Raw genomic sequence first — 15326 nt, 5'->3', positions numbered from 1 at the left:
AAAAAAAAAAAAAAAAAAAATGACAATGACTTATTATTTTTATTGAAGTGGTTGCTTCTCGGTTTCTTCAGTGTTTATTATTAGGAAAAATTATAAATACACTAGATGTTTCAGTACTTGAATTGTCAGTCAGTACAAAGTAAATTATAGTGGAAGTGATACTTTGTCATTATTATTATGCATTTGTTTTAATTAAAAAATAAATAATAAAACTGTCTATGGTGAGTAATAAACCCGATGAAAATTGTATGTTTCAATTGCTTGTTACTTCCGCCAAGGAGGTTTTATGTCTTCACTACTGTCTGTTGGTTTGTCAGTCTTGTGTGTCTGTCTGTCAGCAAGATTATGCAAAAACTGATAAATGGATCATCATATAATTTAGTGGAATGGTACATAATATTCGTAGAAAGACACATTTTAATTTTCAGAAGAAAAGGTCAAAGGACAAGGTCAAGGTCACTGAAATTCAGTTTACTGTATCTACCCTCAAGCATAAAAAGAGAATGATGGAATCACCCCTCGTATTCAGGCAGCACTCAAGAAAATAATGTACCTGAATACGACGGACAATCCTATTATTTTCTTGAGGGTATGCTGCAGTTTTCCTCATTATACACGGCTTACTTATTGTTGGATTTCAGGTTAGCACTCTATAGAGTGCTTTAGTTACAGTGTATATATTTAATGTGTTAAATTTGATAACTGAATTGTTACCTCTGCCAATGTAATCATCACAGTCAGTCTGTTTGTCTGTCAGTTAGGATCACACAAAACTAAATGAATGTTTCACATAACATTTGGTGGAGTGGTACATACTGATCTAAGGAAAAGGTGATAACATTTTGGGGTGAAAATAGGTAAAAGGACAAGTTTGCCAGTTTGGCAAAATAGGGATCCAGTGAGCAGGGTAATGACATCATCATCAGCTCCTGTAGTCCTTCACAAAAGGTGCATTATAATACAGTACTGTATTATTCTTATTGATATGGTAATTATAAATAAGATGATATGTAATGGTATTGTTGATATTGGTAATGGTGATGCTAAAAATTTATCTTTCTAAGCTTTCTAAGTTGTTCAGTATAATGAAAAACTAAAGATACAATGCATCTTTATTATATATTTTCAGGTACATACTCAAAAACAAAGGATATTTCCAGGTACATGTGCGTTCAAAACACAAAGGAGAAAGGTGCTATGAACGGACAGGTACAGTTTAATGGAAACCAGAAACGAAACTATTAAAAAACGGTGATATTTTAAGACTGTGTACGCCCTGAATAAAGTACAGTAAGTATGGATGAATGAATGATTGATTGAATAAACAGATGGATGGACAGAAGAACAAATAAAAGTGCAAGTAATTTCATAATATTGGTATCATGATAACCGTGGAAATTTAAGAGTAATGGTCTTCCATTTATTTCTCTAGTGCATAATACAGTGCAATGTCTGTATGTGCTCTTTACCCAGTGTCACCACAAGATGAAGTTGACCTTTTGAAATTGGAAATTTACTTTATTTTTCGCATAATTTACTTTTTTGCAGTGAATTTGGGTTTGAGGTTGTCCTTTAAGACTCAAGTTGCAACACCAAATACCCATAAAAATTCAGTGAGGGCTGAAACGTGAGTAACTTCACCAGTTATCCTTCAAGTTTTGGGTTTATGGTCATGGATCAAACCTTGTGCTTATGAATAAGTTATGTTGATTGTTGGACAACCTTTAATTTAAGAAGAAAGGCTGTCTATCCTTGCCAAAGGCCGAGTTCAGATTTTCTCGTAAAAGCGCCCTTTCTATAGCAACTGTCCCACTCTATGAATATGCCCTTACCCTAGCACTCATCCTCAACCCACTCTTTTTCACAAAATTCTCTCCTCTTGTAAAATTTCATCTCCTATGAAATTGGCATTCCCTTGCAAATTACTGGCTCCTAACAAATCACACTCTCGTCTTTTGTAAATCACCCTTTCCTTTTGCAATTCACTAGGGCTTCCCTGTCAAGTCACTCCTTCCGAAGCATGTTTTATGAAAAGTTTCTTCTCTATGGCAGCATTGTGCGCCCTAGTAATCCATTCTCACCCTAAAGCATCTTAGCAGAAAACCTTCCCTAGCAAAGCATTCTCTTTAAATAGCTATTTTTTTGTTGTTGATTTAATATTGCTTTGAACATTATTTGATAATACACACAAGAAATTCAAGTAATTTATCACATTGACTCATAAAGGCTGGCTTTTCACCAAAACAATATTGTGCACCAAAGATTAAAGGTATCTTGCTCAATGATGTGCCAACAATACACATGGAGAGGTATTAAACTACCTCCATGATCCTTGGCTATTTTTCCGGAGTTGTGTTATTACGTTATTTTTGACAAAGCCCTGCCAATGGATAATGAATTGATTTAGTCTTTATTAGAGGCCGAAGATAAGGTTAAATCATGCATTTCTTTCATCGTATATTGGTACCTTGATAAATTGATATTTGACAGCTGATGATGGTTGTTATCAATGTTAATTTTTTTAAGGTTCAGGAAATATTAGGCATGTTTAGATAAGGTAGTAAGTAAACTCTAATTAGCAACTTACTCATGCTAAACCCTGGGTAGTGTCAACAAAGATGCTCTTCTGATGTCCTGCATGAAGTCAATGGGCCAGAGGGTACAGAACTTAATCTTCAGCTCTACTATAGATAATTTATTGACAACCACACTTAACACCGGATAATAAATTTAAAAGAAGTCATAGATACAGTATTACTGATTAATTTGTATGATTTTTTTTTATCTGGTGTGTCCTAAAGTCTATAGGAAACAAGTCCCACTGAATGACTCATCTTGGAGTTACTAGTAATAATTTATGTATTATTATTAACTAAATAATTGCTTATTATTTACTAATGCTGCATTGTTCTCCCACCTTTTTTTTTTATGTATTTTCATGGCATATTTGTGCACTTAATGTGAGATTACTATTTAATATTTCTTCCAGTTGCATTCTGATAGATCAGGAAGCAGTCATATTATAGATAGACTGTCTTTTGAAAGGGCATTGTGTATCACTCAATACAAAAGGTTATTGTCACTTAAACAGCTATTGTCACATGCATTGTCATATTGTCACTGTGACACTCTCTGAGGCTGTCACAGTGACCTAGTTACTTGACATCCTTGCACCTATACAGGAAGTCTGCCCTCGTGTTCGCCAAAGTTTACTGGTAGCTTAGATTCCAAAACCTGTACAAAAACGAAAACAATTCATCGCTGACCTCTCACGTATGTTATTGACCTCATGAATACATGTCGGCTATCGGAAGTAGTAATCAATACCAATTAATTATTATGACATCAAAGTTGATCTGTCCATAATCTGTCAGTGTCCATAACTGCTTGTTTTCACTTCAATTTGTGTTCTTACTTATTTTTGTACATTGTGTTATCAGTAGGCTGATTATCACCTTTTGCTGTAAAGTTATAACACACCAACGACAATGTTCAAACACGCATCCACTCTAAGGTGCTGTCAGCTTGTTACTGAAGCGAACAACTAATGAATATTTGTTGGATTTACTTGTGAGCATATTTGTGGAATATATCAAATATTAGGTGAGTTTTTAACTGTTTCCTCAGCTAGAATTGTTTAATAAATAATGCCTGATTAATGCGACAGGAATGCACCAAATATAACAAATGGTGCCAAGGATATTTTCCCTAGCAACGATATTTCGCTATTGAGAATGCATATCAGAGGTCCCATGTTGGAAGATTTCCCTTCCTGGAGATTTCCATCAATCAATCGGAGATTTAGTTGGCGCATGTAACTATCATCCATGATATGGAGATGCTCACGGCACTCAAAATTATGATGCATGAAATCCCAACAAAAAAAAAAGATCTGTTTAAATGAACTTTCTTAACACATTTATTTTGCTACACATGGCGATACCTATAGGCACTGACTTCCGTGAGACTATTGATAATAAAATCGTAATATGGGAGTTATTTTCAGTAGATTCTTGCTTGCTTGTGGGAGTGCAGGAGGCCTTCCCGATTTCTGGAAGACTCTGTGACTTCCGGGAGACTTGGAACCCCTGGCATATCCTTGTAAGAGTACCAATGAGAGGCAAAAATCTGTGGTCATGGTAACGGGGCACAGCTTATTTTTCACTTCAGCATCGTGTGTATCTTCACTGTCTGTGTAGTAATTGTATTATCATGGTTTGTATTTAGTGACATGAAAGCGTTAAACAGATATTCTTAATTAATTTTTAGTACATTTTCTGTTGTGTATGACAATTGGAATGCACACACCACCAGTGTAAAGCCCTGTCCAGACTATCAAATTATATTTGACAAAAGATGTGACATGTCTAAATGTGGTCATGATGATGTCACATCATGACCATATATAGGCACATGATGACCATATACGGGCATACAACAGTTTTTTGTATAAGAAAACTTGATAGTGAGGACAGAGCTTCAACCACTGTTGAAAAAACAAGTTCTCGTAATCTTGAAAGCTCCGATGAGGGCAGCATAATAGAGGCAGTAGAGTATATTGGCGCTAACGGCCGCCTGTACAAAAAACATATATTAATCAATCCGCCGATCTAAAAAGTGTTATTGAATACAAACTGAAACAGTTAAGATCATTACTAGTTTGTTTGCAATGAGGTCTATGAGATCCATTGTGATAGTTATAAGGAAATTCATATTCCTGACTCACTTGTGTGCCATTGGTGGAATTTAACCAGTTGATCAACCAATTATTTGATCAGCATTGTTTTGTCTTTCTAACACCGATATCTTCCTACTCAATAATCACAATATGATTTGAAGTTGCATCCTCGCCTCAGGCTTGGGAAAAGGAAGTGTATATATATATATATATGTATATGTATGTATGTATGTATGTATATATATATATATATATGTATATATATATAAATATATATATAATAAACTATATACACTATATACATAGAAAGAAGATATTGATGTCAACAAAGAAAATTTAAAATAAGAAGAAAAAGATATCTAAAATATTCTTTCCTAGTAGGTCCATGTTACGTTCAACTAAATACCTAAATAATAAACAGTACATTCTAAAGTACATGAACCACCAAAACATCTTTGTACATTACTTCTGTGATTATGACATTCAAAATGACTTCCTGTAAACATGATGACTACAAAGTAGCTAAGTAGCCGTATTAGTCAGTAAACTCAAAATTATTAAGTCTAAAGTATGTGCCATTTGAATTTACTTCACAATGAGATTTTTCGAATGAGTATCATTCCATGGAGGTATATAAACAGCTAATCCTGGTGAAAAATATTTATTTACAATAACTATAAAATGTGATCAGTGACAATGCAGTTATCAGATTACACTTTGAAATATTCAATTTTAATATTTCACTCAACATAGGATTGCTTGTGATTGTAAAACTCCATGATCATTCCTACTGTAAGTAATGGAATTATTTTTATCTGTATTTAGTTATTAGTGAAACAGAGGTGGGCATAAAAATGAGTCTGAGAGCCAAACTGAATTTTGAATTAACATGAGAAGGCCGCACCAAAAATTTGATGTTTCCAGTGTGCTTTAAAAAACTTTCATAGACTGCTTTTATACCACTTTATGCTCAGTTCTAACATTATTTTTAACAGATGGTCGGTGTCGGGCCGTCAAAAACAAGAAGTGTACTAGCCTAAGATAGTTGGCGGGCCACACACATAGGGTATTAAAGTTCTTTTTGCAGGCCGCAACCAAATTACTGTCAGGCCACATTTTGCCCACCTGTGCAGCAAAGCATATTTACAAACCTGAGCATTGGTTTGTTTCCTTATTTTCATATTCCGTTTAGGTGGATTTTTTTTTGCCACTAATTTATATTTCTGTTGGCTGATTTACAATTATAAAATCCTTGTGTTTTGGGCCAGGACCTCAAGGATAAGGGATTGTTCCCCTTACCCACTTGCAACAAATTATTACAATCAAATGACTAGCTATAAATCTATATCAAGCCACTTTGCATATGTTGGATTAGCAATAGGCCTTAATCCAAAATTTTTAAAATATATTTTTTATTGAAATACTGCAATTCATTCAAACTTCCATATATTTTTGTTGTACTTTGAATTAAGGCATTTACCTCTAAAGTAAATATTTGTCCTGAACTAGCTCAAATAGAATTGAAACCAATACTTACTTGTATGGTATTGTAGGCCTGATTTATTTATCGCCTTCAAATTTTTTTATGCTCAAAAGTAAGGCATTTACCTACACTGTATCATCATATATATATCAAAATAGGGATTTAACTAAAATATACATTTTTCCTAAGCTAATTTAACGACACCAATGCTACATTTAAAAAAATTTTTAAACTTTTATATTGTCCAAATATTTGCCAAAACATGTGCCTTGAACTAGCATTAATCCCACTGATGTCAACTCTCAGACACAGTTTAGAACTTAATCATACCATGGACCTTATTAATAGGCCCATGATCATACTGCCTAACATTATAGTATTCACCTAAAGTACATTCATTACCCTGAACCAGCTTAAGTTACCCTGATGCCAACAATGAATATTTTGAATTCAATCATTATCATCAAATTTGTATTTCCTTCAAATTAAAAAAAAAATAAATAAATAAAAAAATTCTCTAAACATACATGTGCCTCTAATTATCGTATATAACACTGATGCCAACTGTGTATAATTAGAATTTATGCAGGTAATTGCATGAGTTTTATTTTGTTAATTATTGCAGTTTAATGGCATGTACTTGAAGCAATTTGATAACGAGGGTGTTGCCTCTTTTCTAATCTGTTACTTCTTGTGCATATTAGTGTTCCTGTCACCCTGAGTTAGTTTCTTTTTCTCACTTTGGACCGTGAACAACTTTTAATAAGTTGCGACATGCCTATAATCAGGAGAATGACACATGGGTTTTTTTCCTCCCTTTGATTGGTATATATATGATTTTTTTTCTTTATCTTTGTTGCCTTTAATAATCCATGCTCTTTTTTCTCCCGTTACTATAGGAATATTTGCAATGTTTGCTTATTGATATAAGAATGTAATACTCTTCACTTTCCTCTTTAAGAACATGCCCCTTGTTTACTTTCTTTGGAATGTACATTTATTCTTCCCTTTTTTTGAGTGCTATGTGCCTTTGCACCTCTTGATATAGGTAGGAATGTGTGTCTTATACCATTTTCTTTAAATAATGTTCGTCTCCTTTTTGACTTAGGAATATACAACCTGTGTTGTTCCTATACCAGTGTTATAGTTAGTTGGTATATTAAGTTTGCCTGGTGTAGTTGGTGTAATTATTTTTTGTCGGGTTAGTATACCGTAGTTACTTTGCCTGGTTAGTGGTATAGTTAGTTTGCCCTTTTGGGTAGATAGTGAAGCCTGGTTTCCTTAAAATCGCTACACTGTCGCTACAGTGTTTTCAGTGCAATTGTCGTACAGGGTAGCAGTCTCTGACGCAATTAAGAAGGCTCCCCGATTTGGCCGACCAATCAGCATCAGTGAATGCTCTCAGCAATAGTGTGTAGCGATTGTATGGAAATATAATTTATTTGCCTGCTTAGATTTGTTTTGCTTGAAATTGAAAAAAAAACAAGATTTATCCATAATTGGACTGATTTGTTTATTTTATTGAATTTTCTTATTTTAACAAATGTTTACAAATGTAGAAATATTGACACACACAATGACAAAGTTTATGAAATAAGTATAAATTGTTTGTAGAATATTCACAAAGGTTTAAATACATGCCCTTCTTTCAACTGTCAATGACTTCTTGGAAGGGTTAAAGTATTTGGCTAATTTAGGTATAAATTAGTTTAATATTTTCTATTTTTATATACCGGTAGTTTTGACTTGGTCATTGCCTGATCCCACATGTTTGAAAAAGAAATTTGTATCACATGTTTGAGTGGGCAGCTAAAGCTTATGCTAATAGAGCCCTAAGAAATTGAAACTGTCAGTTCTGTATTCATTTAATTCTTTATTTCTACACTGAAAGGTGTGTACACTACCTATCGAATTCAAGTGGAATTTGTCATCACAGCAATTAACAGATGTATTAAAACAACGTAATAATACTTGTAAAAGATTAACATCTTCGACAGACCTGTTCGCACAAAAGCCATTGTCTAATGTTGGAAATTATTTAAACTTTGGTTCACACGCTATACGGTAAGCAACTACCGGTAATTATCTATTAACTTGCATTATAGATATTGAGATATAAGAATAAGTTCTAGATGATTTATTAGATATAAAGTTCACTTTAGTTGGTCATTTACCTTCTAGATTCTAAATCTGAAAAGTCATCATATTGAAATAAAAGTCTATTACTTTCAGACTTAAAGTTTTAATTGAATTTATTATATTGTGAGATTTTAATCTTTAAAATAAATCGAAAGAAAAAAAGAACCTTTATTTGTATCAAATTTCTTATAACAAGTGCTATGGAAGAAATCAGATAGTATTTTACGTAACAGAATATATGCTGATAATAGATTTAAATACTATCATACCTTAGATTATCTTACATTTTCTATAAATTATACTTTTCATTTTCCTCTTTAATTTCTTATGATTATTTATTTTTCGTAATTTTATACTCATTAATCTGCATAACTTACATTTTCATTATCAAGCTTATGAATTTAGAAGGCATTTTAGTGCAGTGGTTTTCGAGCCACGTGCTGACCGTGCTGGCCAACTTGCACTGTTGACAGGTTGTGAATTGGTTCATGTTATGGGTCAGGCCCAGGTGCAAATATTACATAGCATATAAGTAACAAATTTTGTTTGAACCACAGTTCACTAGGCTAACCTATGAGTAAAGCTAATTTCTATTCGGTTCCTTGACTTTTTGTCATGGATAATTTTATTTTAAATTGAAAAATTGATAGCTTTGCTATTAATAATAAATATATGAAATAATTTATTCTTGGCATATCGTAATAATACAAATGCCTTTATGCTTTTCATAATGTTGACAGTACTATAATGTACATATTATATATATAAATTTAAAAATTGATAATACAGTTATTGCTATTAATAATAAATATATGGAATAATTTATTCTTGGCATATCGTAATAGTAAATGCCTTTATGCTTTTCATAATGTTGACAGTACTATAATGTACATATTATATATAAATTTAAAAATTGATAATACAATTTTTACTATTAATAATTAATATATGAATTAATTTATTCTTGACATATTGTAATAATTCAAATGCCTTTGCTTTTCATAATGTTTACAATACTGTAATGTACATATTGACCAACATTGATTAAACAAATTGAGGGGCAGTTGCAGGTTTTAATATTACAAATTCTGGCAATCCCATTGATCAAACCCATTACCTTGAAATGTAAAGCCAGGCACTGTTCATCTAAATCACAATTCACAAACCTATACCTATCTGCCATACAATTCATATATTGATTTTGTCTTTATTTATTGTCTAACACGGAGACTAGAACGATGTGGTATATATATTTGAAAGTACCAGAAGTTTCTTAGCACCCAAGGGATTGGTGGTGACCATACACATTTGCTTAATTTGTTACTTTGTCCAATGACCCTGGGGTGTAAACATAACCACCTGGAAGATTAAGGTTGCTACATGATGTAACCAAATCATTATCGACATGGAGGGCAAGCAGACCAAGGTTGAAGAATACAATTGTCGGTCGGTGAAAATTACAACATAGCTAATTTCCGACAAAGAGAGAGGGAAACGAAACATTACTGTCATGCAGAATATGATTTGACTGAGTCTTAGTAACAAGATGTCCCTTCCACAATCCAATCTGGATTGCATATGAGATACATGTTTTTTTGTGCTTTTGATTTTCATGTGTCAATTGATCAGAGTTTTTGTTTCGTGTTTCTTTGGTAGATATCATCAATACAAATGAAGGGCAATAATGGGAGGAGTTGTGTACAGACTTCCTGTCTGTGGCAGGTAAGAGGCATTTCACACTTTTTTTCTTTAAAGATACTGTTGGTTATAAAATCTAGATAACTCTAAGTACATTCCATGTTTAAAATAAAAGGTCAAATATGAGTTTAGCGGTTGTCCAATTGGTATTTTTGTTGATTATTTTGCTGATGGCCCAGATTCAAACCCTGCCTGCAAAGATTTTTAATTGGAGTGTGATTACACAACTCCCCGAATTGAGAGGTAGGAGGCAGGATATGGGACAACTGATGCAATTTATATTGATATTGGTTTTGTACCATTGCAGCCTACAGGTCCTAGAACCTAGTCAATGCGCCATTAGCATCCCTAATGAACAGCACTGGTTCGTAACAAATTTCGAATGCATTATACGATCATGCATAGTCCTCTTAATTCTTTTGAACCAAGCACAATGTTTTATTTTATTTCTTTTATGTTGAAATATTTTTACATTAAATAGGAATACTTGTACACATATTGATTAAGTGTTTTATAATACAGTATTTAACATTATATTAGCTGTTCAAAAATCAATTTTTTTTATCATTTCAATGATTAACCAATCTAACAAATCAATTAGCTGAATTGAGTGTTCTGTCAAAGTTGAATCATTTCATTAGTGTCATTGTCATTATGCATCTTAAAGAGTTTCTTAGTTTCTTCTCTGTTGGTGACTCAAGTGATGTTTCCTTGTGCGATATTTTTACTCTTAGTAGCTTTAAGGAAAACACTTTGCTTTAGGAAGCATGTTGAAGGAAATATTGTGAGTCAGTTAATGATGAGCAACTTTGAATAACAAGTGGTTAGGAGAGGAAGGGGAAGGTGGAGATGTGGTATACAGTAGCATAGTCGGACCTTGGTGAGAGGAAGGGGATACTACTGTATATAGGATATAGGTGGAGATATGTCAAAGCGTCATAGAATACTGGTTAGTGAAGGCCATTTAGATTCCATCACAATTTAAAAAAATGTAAATTCATATGACTAAATTGAAATTCATGTGTCAGATTGGACTTTCCACTGTTTAACTCTACAGTAGTTTCAAAATACAGTTTATTGATAAAATTAATATCTTAACTATGCAACTAGACCTATATTTATACAAAACTTTACAATCACAGAATTGGATTGGATTGGATTGGATTTATTCGGTGTAAACATCAAGGATAGCCCACGAAGGTCTAGAACACGACTTATTTCCAGTGGGGTCCTTCTGGTGGTGATTGGGCAGTACACCATGAGACAATTCCCTACTCTTTTCCGAAGAGTGTACTGCGTTCTTTAACCTGCACATGGGCTATAATGCACACGGGACCAACAGCTTAAACGTCTCATCCAAAAGACGGTGCGCTATTGTAACTTGTATTTCAGCCCTCTAGCTGAAACACAAGGAGAGGCAGCGATGGGATTTAAACCGGGGACCTAGAGATCTCCACGGTTCAGCGCACACACAGCGGCTACCACCAGATTAGCTGACTGAGCTAAGCTGCTCTCGATATTGACAAGTTAACAAAATGATTATAATATTGAATGATTGTTGCAGTGTAAGTTAGAGGTAAAACAGAGAAAGTTTTATGATTTTGTTATTGATACTCGCCATGCAAACTTCAAGAAATATTTTGAAACAGAGTTGCAAGGTGGAATCAAGAGATAGGGGAGAGGGTGTTGGAATCTGGCATGGTGTACAGTATGTAGTGTACTGAAACCTTGGTTAGAGAATGGGCAATACATGTAGAAGTGGCATAGGATCCTTCTTGGGAGTGAGGAGGACAATGTGGACATATACATGTATAAAGGAAAAGGTAGAGGAAGAAGAACCCATAACTCGCAGCGTCATTGTGCTGAATTGCGTATCACCGTGGTCCGTGACCACATAGCCACCATAGGGGTGTTGGTGGGTATATTTTGATCAATGATAAAATTAACACAAGAGAGAAATCTTCTCTTCCTAATATATGGTTAACTGTTTTGTTTATAGCTTTGAAAAATATAATTTTTAAAATTATTATTATTATTATTATTATTATTAGTAACATAATAATAATAATAATAATAACTTTGACAATGGATAAATTAGAGAACAATTAAACATCGGCGTTAGGGGAAAATAACACAAAAGATATTCCCCTTAAATCCGACTTAGCGCATACATATTATTATTATTATTATTATTATTATTATTATTATTATTATTATTAATTTTTCTACCCAAATATATGGCAATCTTTTCTTTATTGAAATTTAGTAGTATTCTATAAACAAGCATTTTTTGACTTGTAGCTTTCTATCAGTGTAATTTGACATAATTATATCTTAATTTTGAATTTTATCATATTTAAATTATCCTTGTTTTTGTTCTTTCCTGTTATATTTCATGTTTGTATATGCCTTTTGTTCTTTGTTTTTATTATTTAAAATTATTATTTTTTGATTATGTTAATTTTGATTAAGTTTCTATTCTTAACATGTTAAAAATAAGTGGACCATTTGGGAGACCAGTACTTTTGTATTGAAAATGTATCCAGTCAAAAGAAAGAATAAATAAATAAATAAATACTTGTTTTTATGATTAAATATTGCTTTGGAATTCTACCAACAAAGTAAAAAGAAGTTCCTAAACCAAAATAAAGACATTGCTTTCAACACCTTGTTAATGTCCCATTGGTCACAACTATGCAAATTAGCTGCTACAAAGGACGTTGGCATGTCATTAATTAGTCAATTATTAGGATGTGGAACTGCTTGTTAATCAAAGCCTCGTTGCCTTGTACCATGCAATGACTTGTACTGTACATTATACTATGTAGTCATTGGCGCGTATGTGACTCGATAGTGCGACATGGTGTCAGTCGCTGTATTTTTAATTGGACCAGTGTTAGTCCTCACAAACGAGAGAGATATGCTATTTTCCCTCTTATTGTGTCATTTCTGTCTCAAGGGTGAATATTGGGATTAGGTATTTAATCAGCTGGGAATAGATTTTTCATCAAAAGTGTCATCCAAACAAGTTTTTGACAGCCCCATAATACCATTTTTCATGTTCATACTGAATTTCAATAGACCGATAATGACTAATACATTCCAATACTAAAGTTATTTTTTAAATGAAATTAATAAAAAAAAATAAATTAGGCACCAACAATAATTAATGACATGCATGTTACAGGATATATGCTATGTTATGTTATTTTTCTTAATTAAATCTCTTATGATATCTTAAATAACTATATTATCACTCTTTCCAATAATAAACTTTAAAATCACGTCAGGGATTTGAAGGCAAGTACCCTAACCATCAAATTACAAATCGACTTTATGATGTTTTTGATTCAAACATAAGATAGTTCTTGCTAATGTGGATCTATATACTCAGATATATTGTATGGCTTTTATGAAACAGATAACATGTAGTAAGTAGAAAGACATTTCTTATAGAAGAAAATAAATAAAGTTATCCATTTTTGAAGTCATAATTTGTAAAAATATTTGTCAGACACTTTCCTTCCTATCTGTCTCTTTTCAGAATTTTGTTAGAGATTTGAATATCTGAAAATAAAGAGAAAATATAGCAGACACTTCCTTCTCATTTTGATTGGTCTATTTTCAGAATGATGCCTTTGAGACAGGATGCTTTTTCCCCTAATGCAGACTTAAATAAACTTATATATCAAAAAATAAAGAAACTATTTCAGACGTTTGCTTTCCCGTTTATTAAATGTCATTAAACTTATAGCGGAAAAATTCATCACGTTCCCCCCTCTAATTCATTGATAACAAATACAGATATCGACTTCCTATTGGTTATTCCCACGCTGGAAACACACCTTGATGTAAATGAGTTATGGAAGTAACATGGCCTTACACGGGAAAAGAAATTATAGACAAAACCACATATTTTACCAGAATTTTTTTTACTAATTTATTATTTATCAAGATTTGAAAGGTCATCCTTCGTCAAATGACGTGCAGCTAAAAAAACACGACAGGCATTTGGAAAGGAATAGTTATGTAATTCTTTTGATTTTGAATTTTAATTTGATAAAATTGTGGCTTACTTTCACACGTTATTTATATTTTGACACATTTCCTAAGCCCTTCATTTGCCATTATCTTTTTAGTTAAAAGTATCAAACCTAATTTTAGGTAAGTAATAAATCATCGAAAGAGTTAACATTTTCAATAATTTTCAAAGGTGCAATTACAATAGTTTCAAAGTATATGGTTCATCAGCTACTGAGGCACTGTAGAATATAATAATAATAATTTGAATATTTATATCTCGTCATTAAATAGTGCAGTGGCAAATTCAAGGGGGTCCCAGCTGTCCCGGGATTCCCCTTTCCCCTAAATTAAAAAAAATTAATTTTAGAAAATGGAGACAAAAAGAAAATTATAGTCAAATTTAAGTCTGAAAGTGCCATTTTCGTCCATCTAGAGGTGCCATAATCATATATTTTCTTACCTCAGCCCCAACCACGGTGGTGCTAAGGTGGTATACTGCAGACCCTCATCTGTGGAAGTCCTTCTCTGGTCCCTTTCTATTTTGAATTCCTTGGTCCGCCACTGTAGCTTTAATAATATGATGGGTGATGGTTGTTATTTCCAAAGTTATTCCTGCAGAAGATTTAATAACAAGATTTTTATTACTTCTAACCAATAAAACCTTGTTTCAGTTCTAAAAATAGAATCATGCATGAAGCTGTAGGATATTGTTAGTGGAAAGTTGTACCCATTGCTAATTTTGTTCATATGTCTTCACTTATATAATTCTGTCCATACTGTTTTGCACTGTGTAGCATTTATTGAAAGAGTCATGTTAAAATCTGTTACAGTACTAGTAGTATTTCAGGGTGCTATATGTGAGGCAGTTCCCATGTTAAAATACTTAAATGGTCACTGAAGCAGGCCATTGTTAAGTTCAGAGTGATTTAGCATCACTAAAGGTGCAGTTTTGAGAATGTGGTTGACACATACGATTGTATTTCAGACTCTTATCCTTAAAGTTGATGGTCCAAAAGCCTCTCTATGCAAGTCGATTATGTCCTTGCATAAGTCACTTTTTTCAACATTGTCTCTCTCCATCCAGAGTATAAGTGTGTACCTAGGAAGGTTTAAGTGCAAAATGAACTGATTTATTCATGCAAAAAAACTATTAGAATACTTAGAATACCCATTCTTTCATAATGTGACGGCAAAATAACTATTAGAATACCCATTCTTTCATAATGTGACGTCACTGAAGGCTAAATGAAAATCGAAAAGCTTCTCATCAATATGTATGTTAATTGGAGCAAAGTGCATTCAGTA

General features: G+C 32.9%; 1 protein-coding gene across 2 annotated transcripts in view; it reads left to right on the top strand.

Moving 5' to 3' along the window:
- The first annotated feature begins 1277 nt into the window (after positions 1 to 1277).
- LOC117108883 (nucleolar protein dao-5-like) overlaps positions 1278 to 15326 on the top strand; it is a 41930-nt gene continuing 27881 nt past the window's right edge. The window contains exons 1-5 of one of the 2 annotated variants that reach the window (XM_033251050.1): positions 1278 to 1290; positions 1549 to 1627; positions 3441 to 3603; positions 8053 to 8225; positions 9957 to 10022. In XM_033251050.1, coding sequence (XP_033106941.1) covers positions 9972 to 10022 — 51 coding nt within the window. In that variant the 5' untranslated portion in view covers positions 1278 to 1290; positions 1549 to 1627; positions 3441 to 3603; positions 8053 to 8225; positions 9957 to 9971. Of the gene's footprint in view, positions 1291 to 1548; positions 1628 to 3440; positions 3604 to 8052; positions 8226 to 9956; positions 10023 to 15326 lie in introns of those variants that run through there. The other variant, XM_033251051.1, reaches the window with a different exon arrangement.

This window comes from Anneissia japonica, unplaced genomic scaffold (genome assembly GCF_011630105.1).
Source record: "Anneissia japonica isolate Jap-2015-1 unplaced genomic scaffold, ASM1163010v1 scaffold2617_len527014_cov191, whole genome shotgun sequence".
Lineage (NCBI taxonomy): Eukaryota > Metazoa > Echinodermata > Crinoidea > Comatulida > Comatulidae > Anneissia > Anneissia japonica.
The sequence above is the reverse complement of the archived record's forward strand: the minus strand, read 5'-3'. Positions and strand labels throughout refer to the sequence as shown.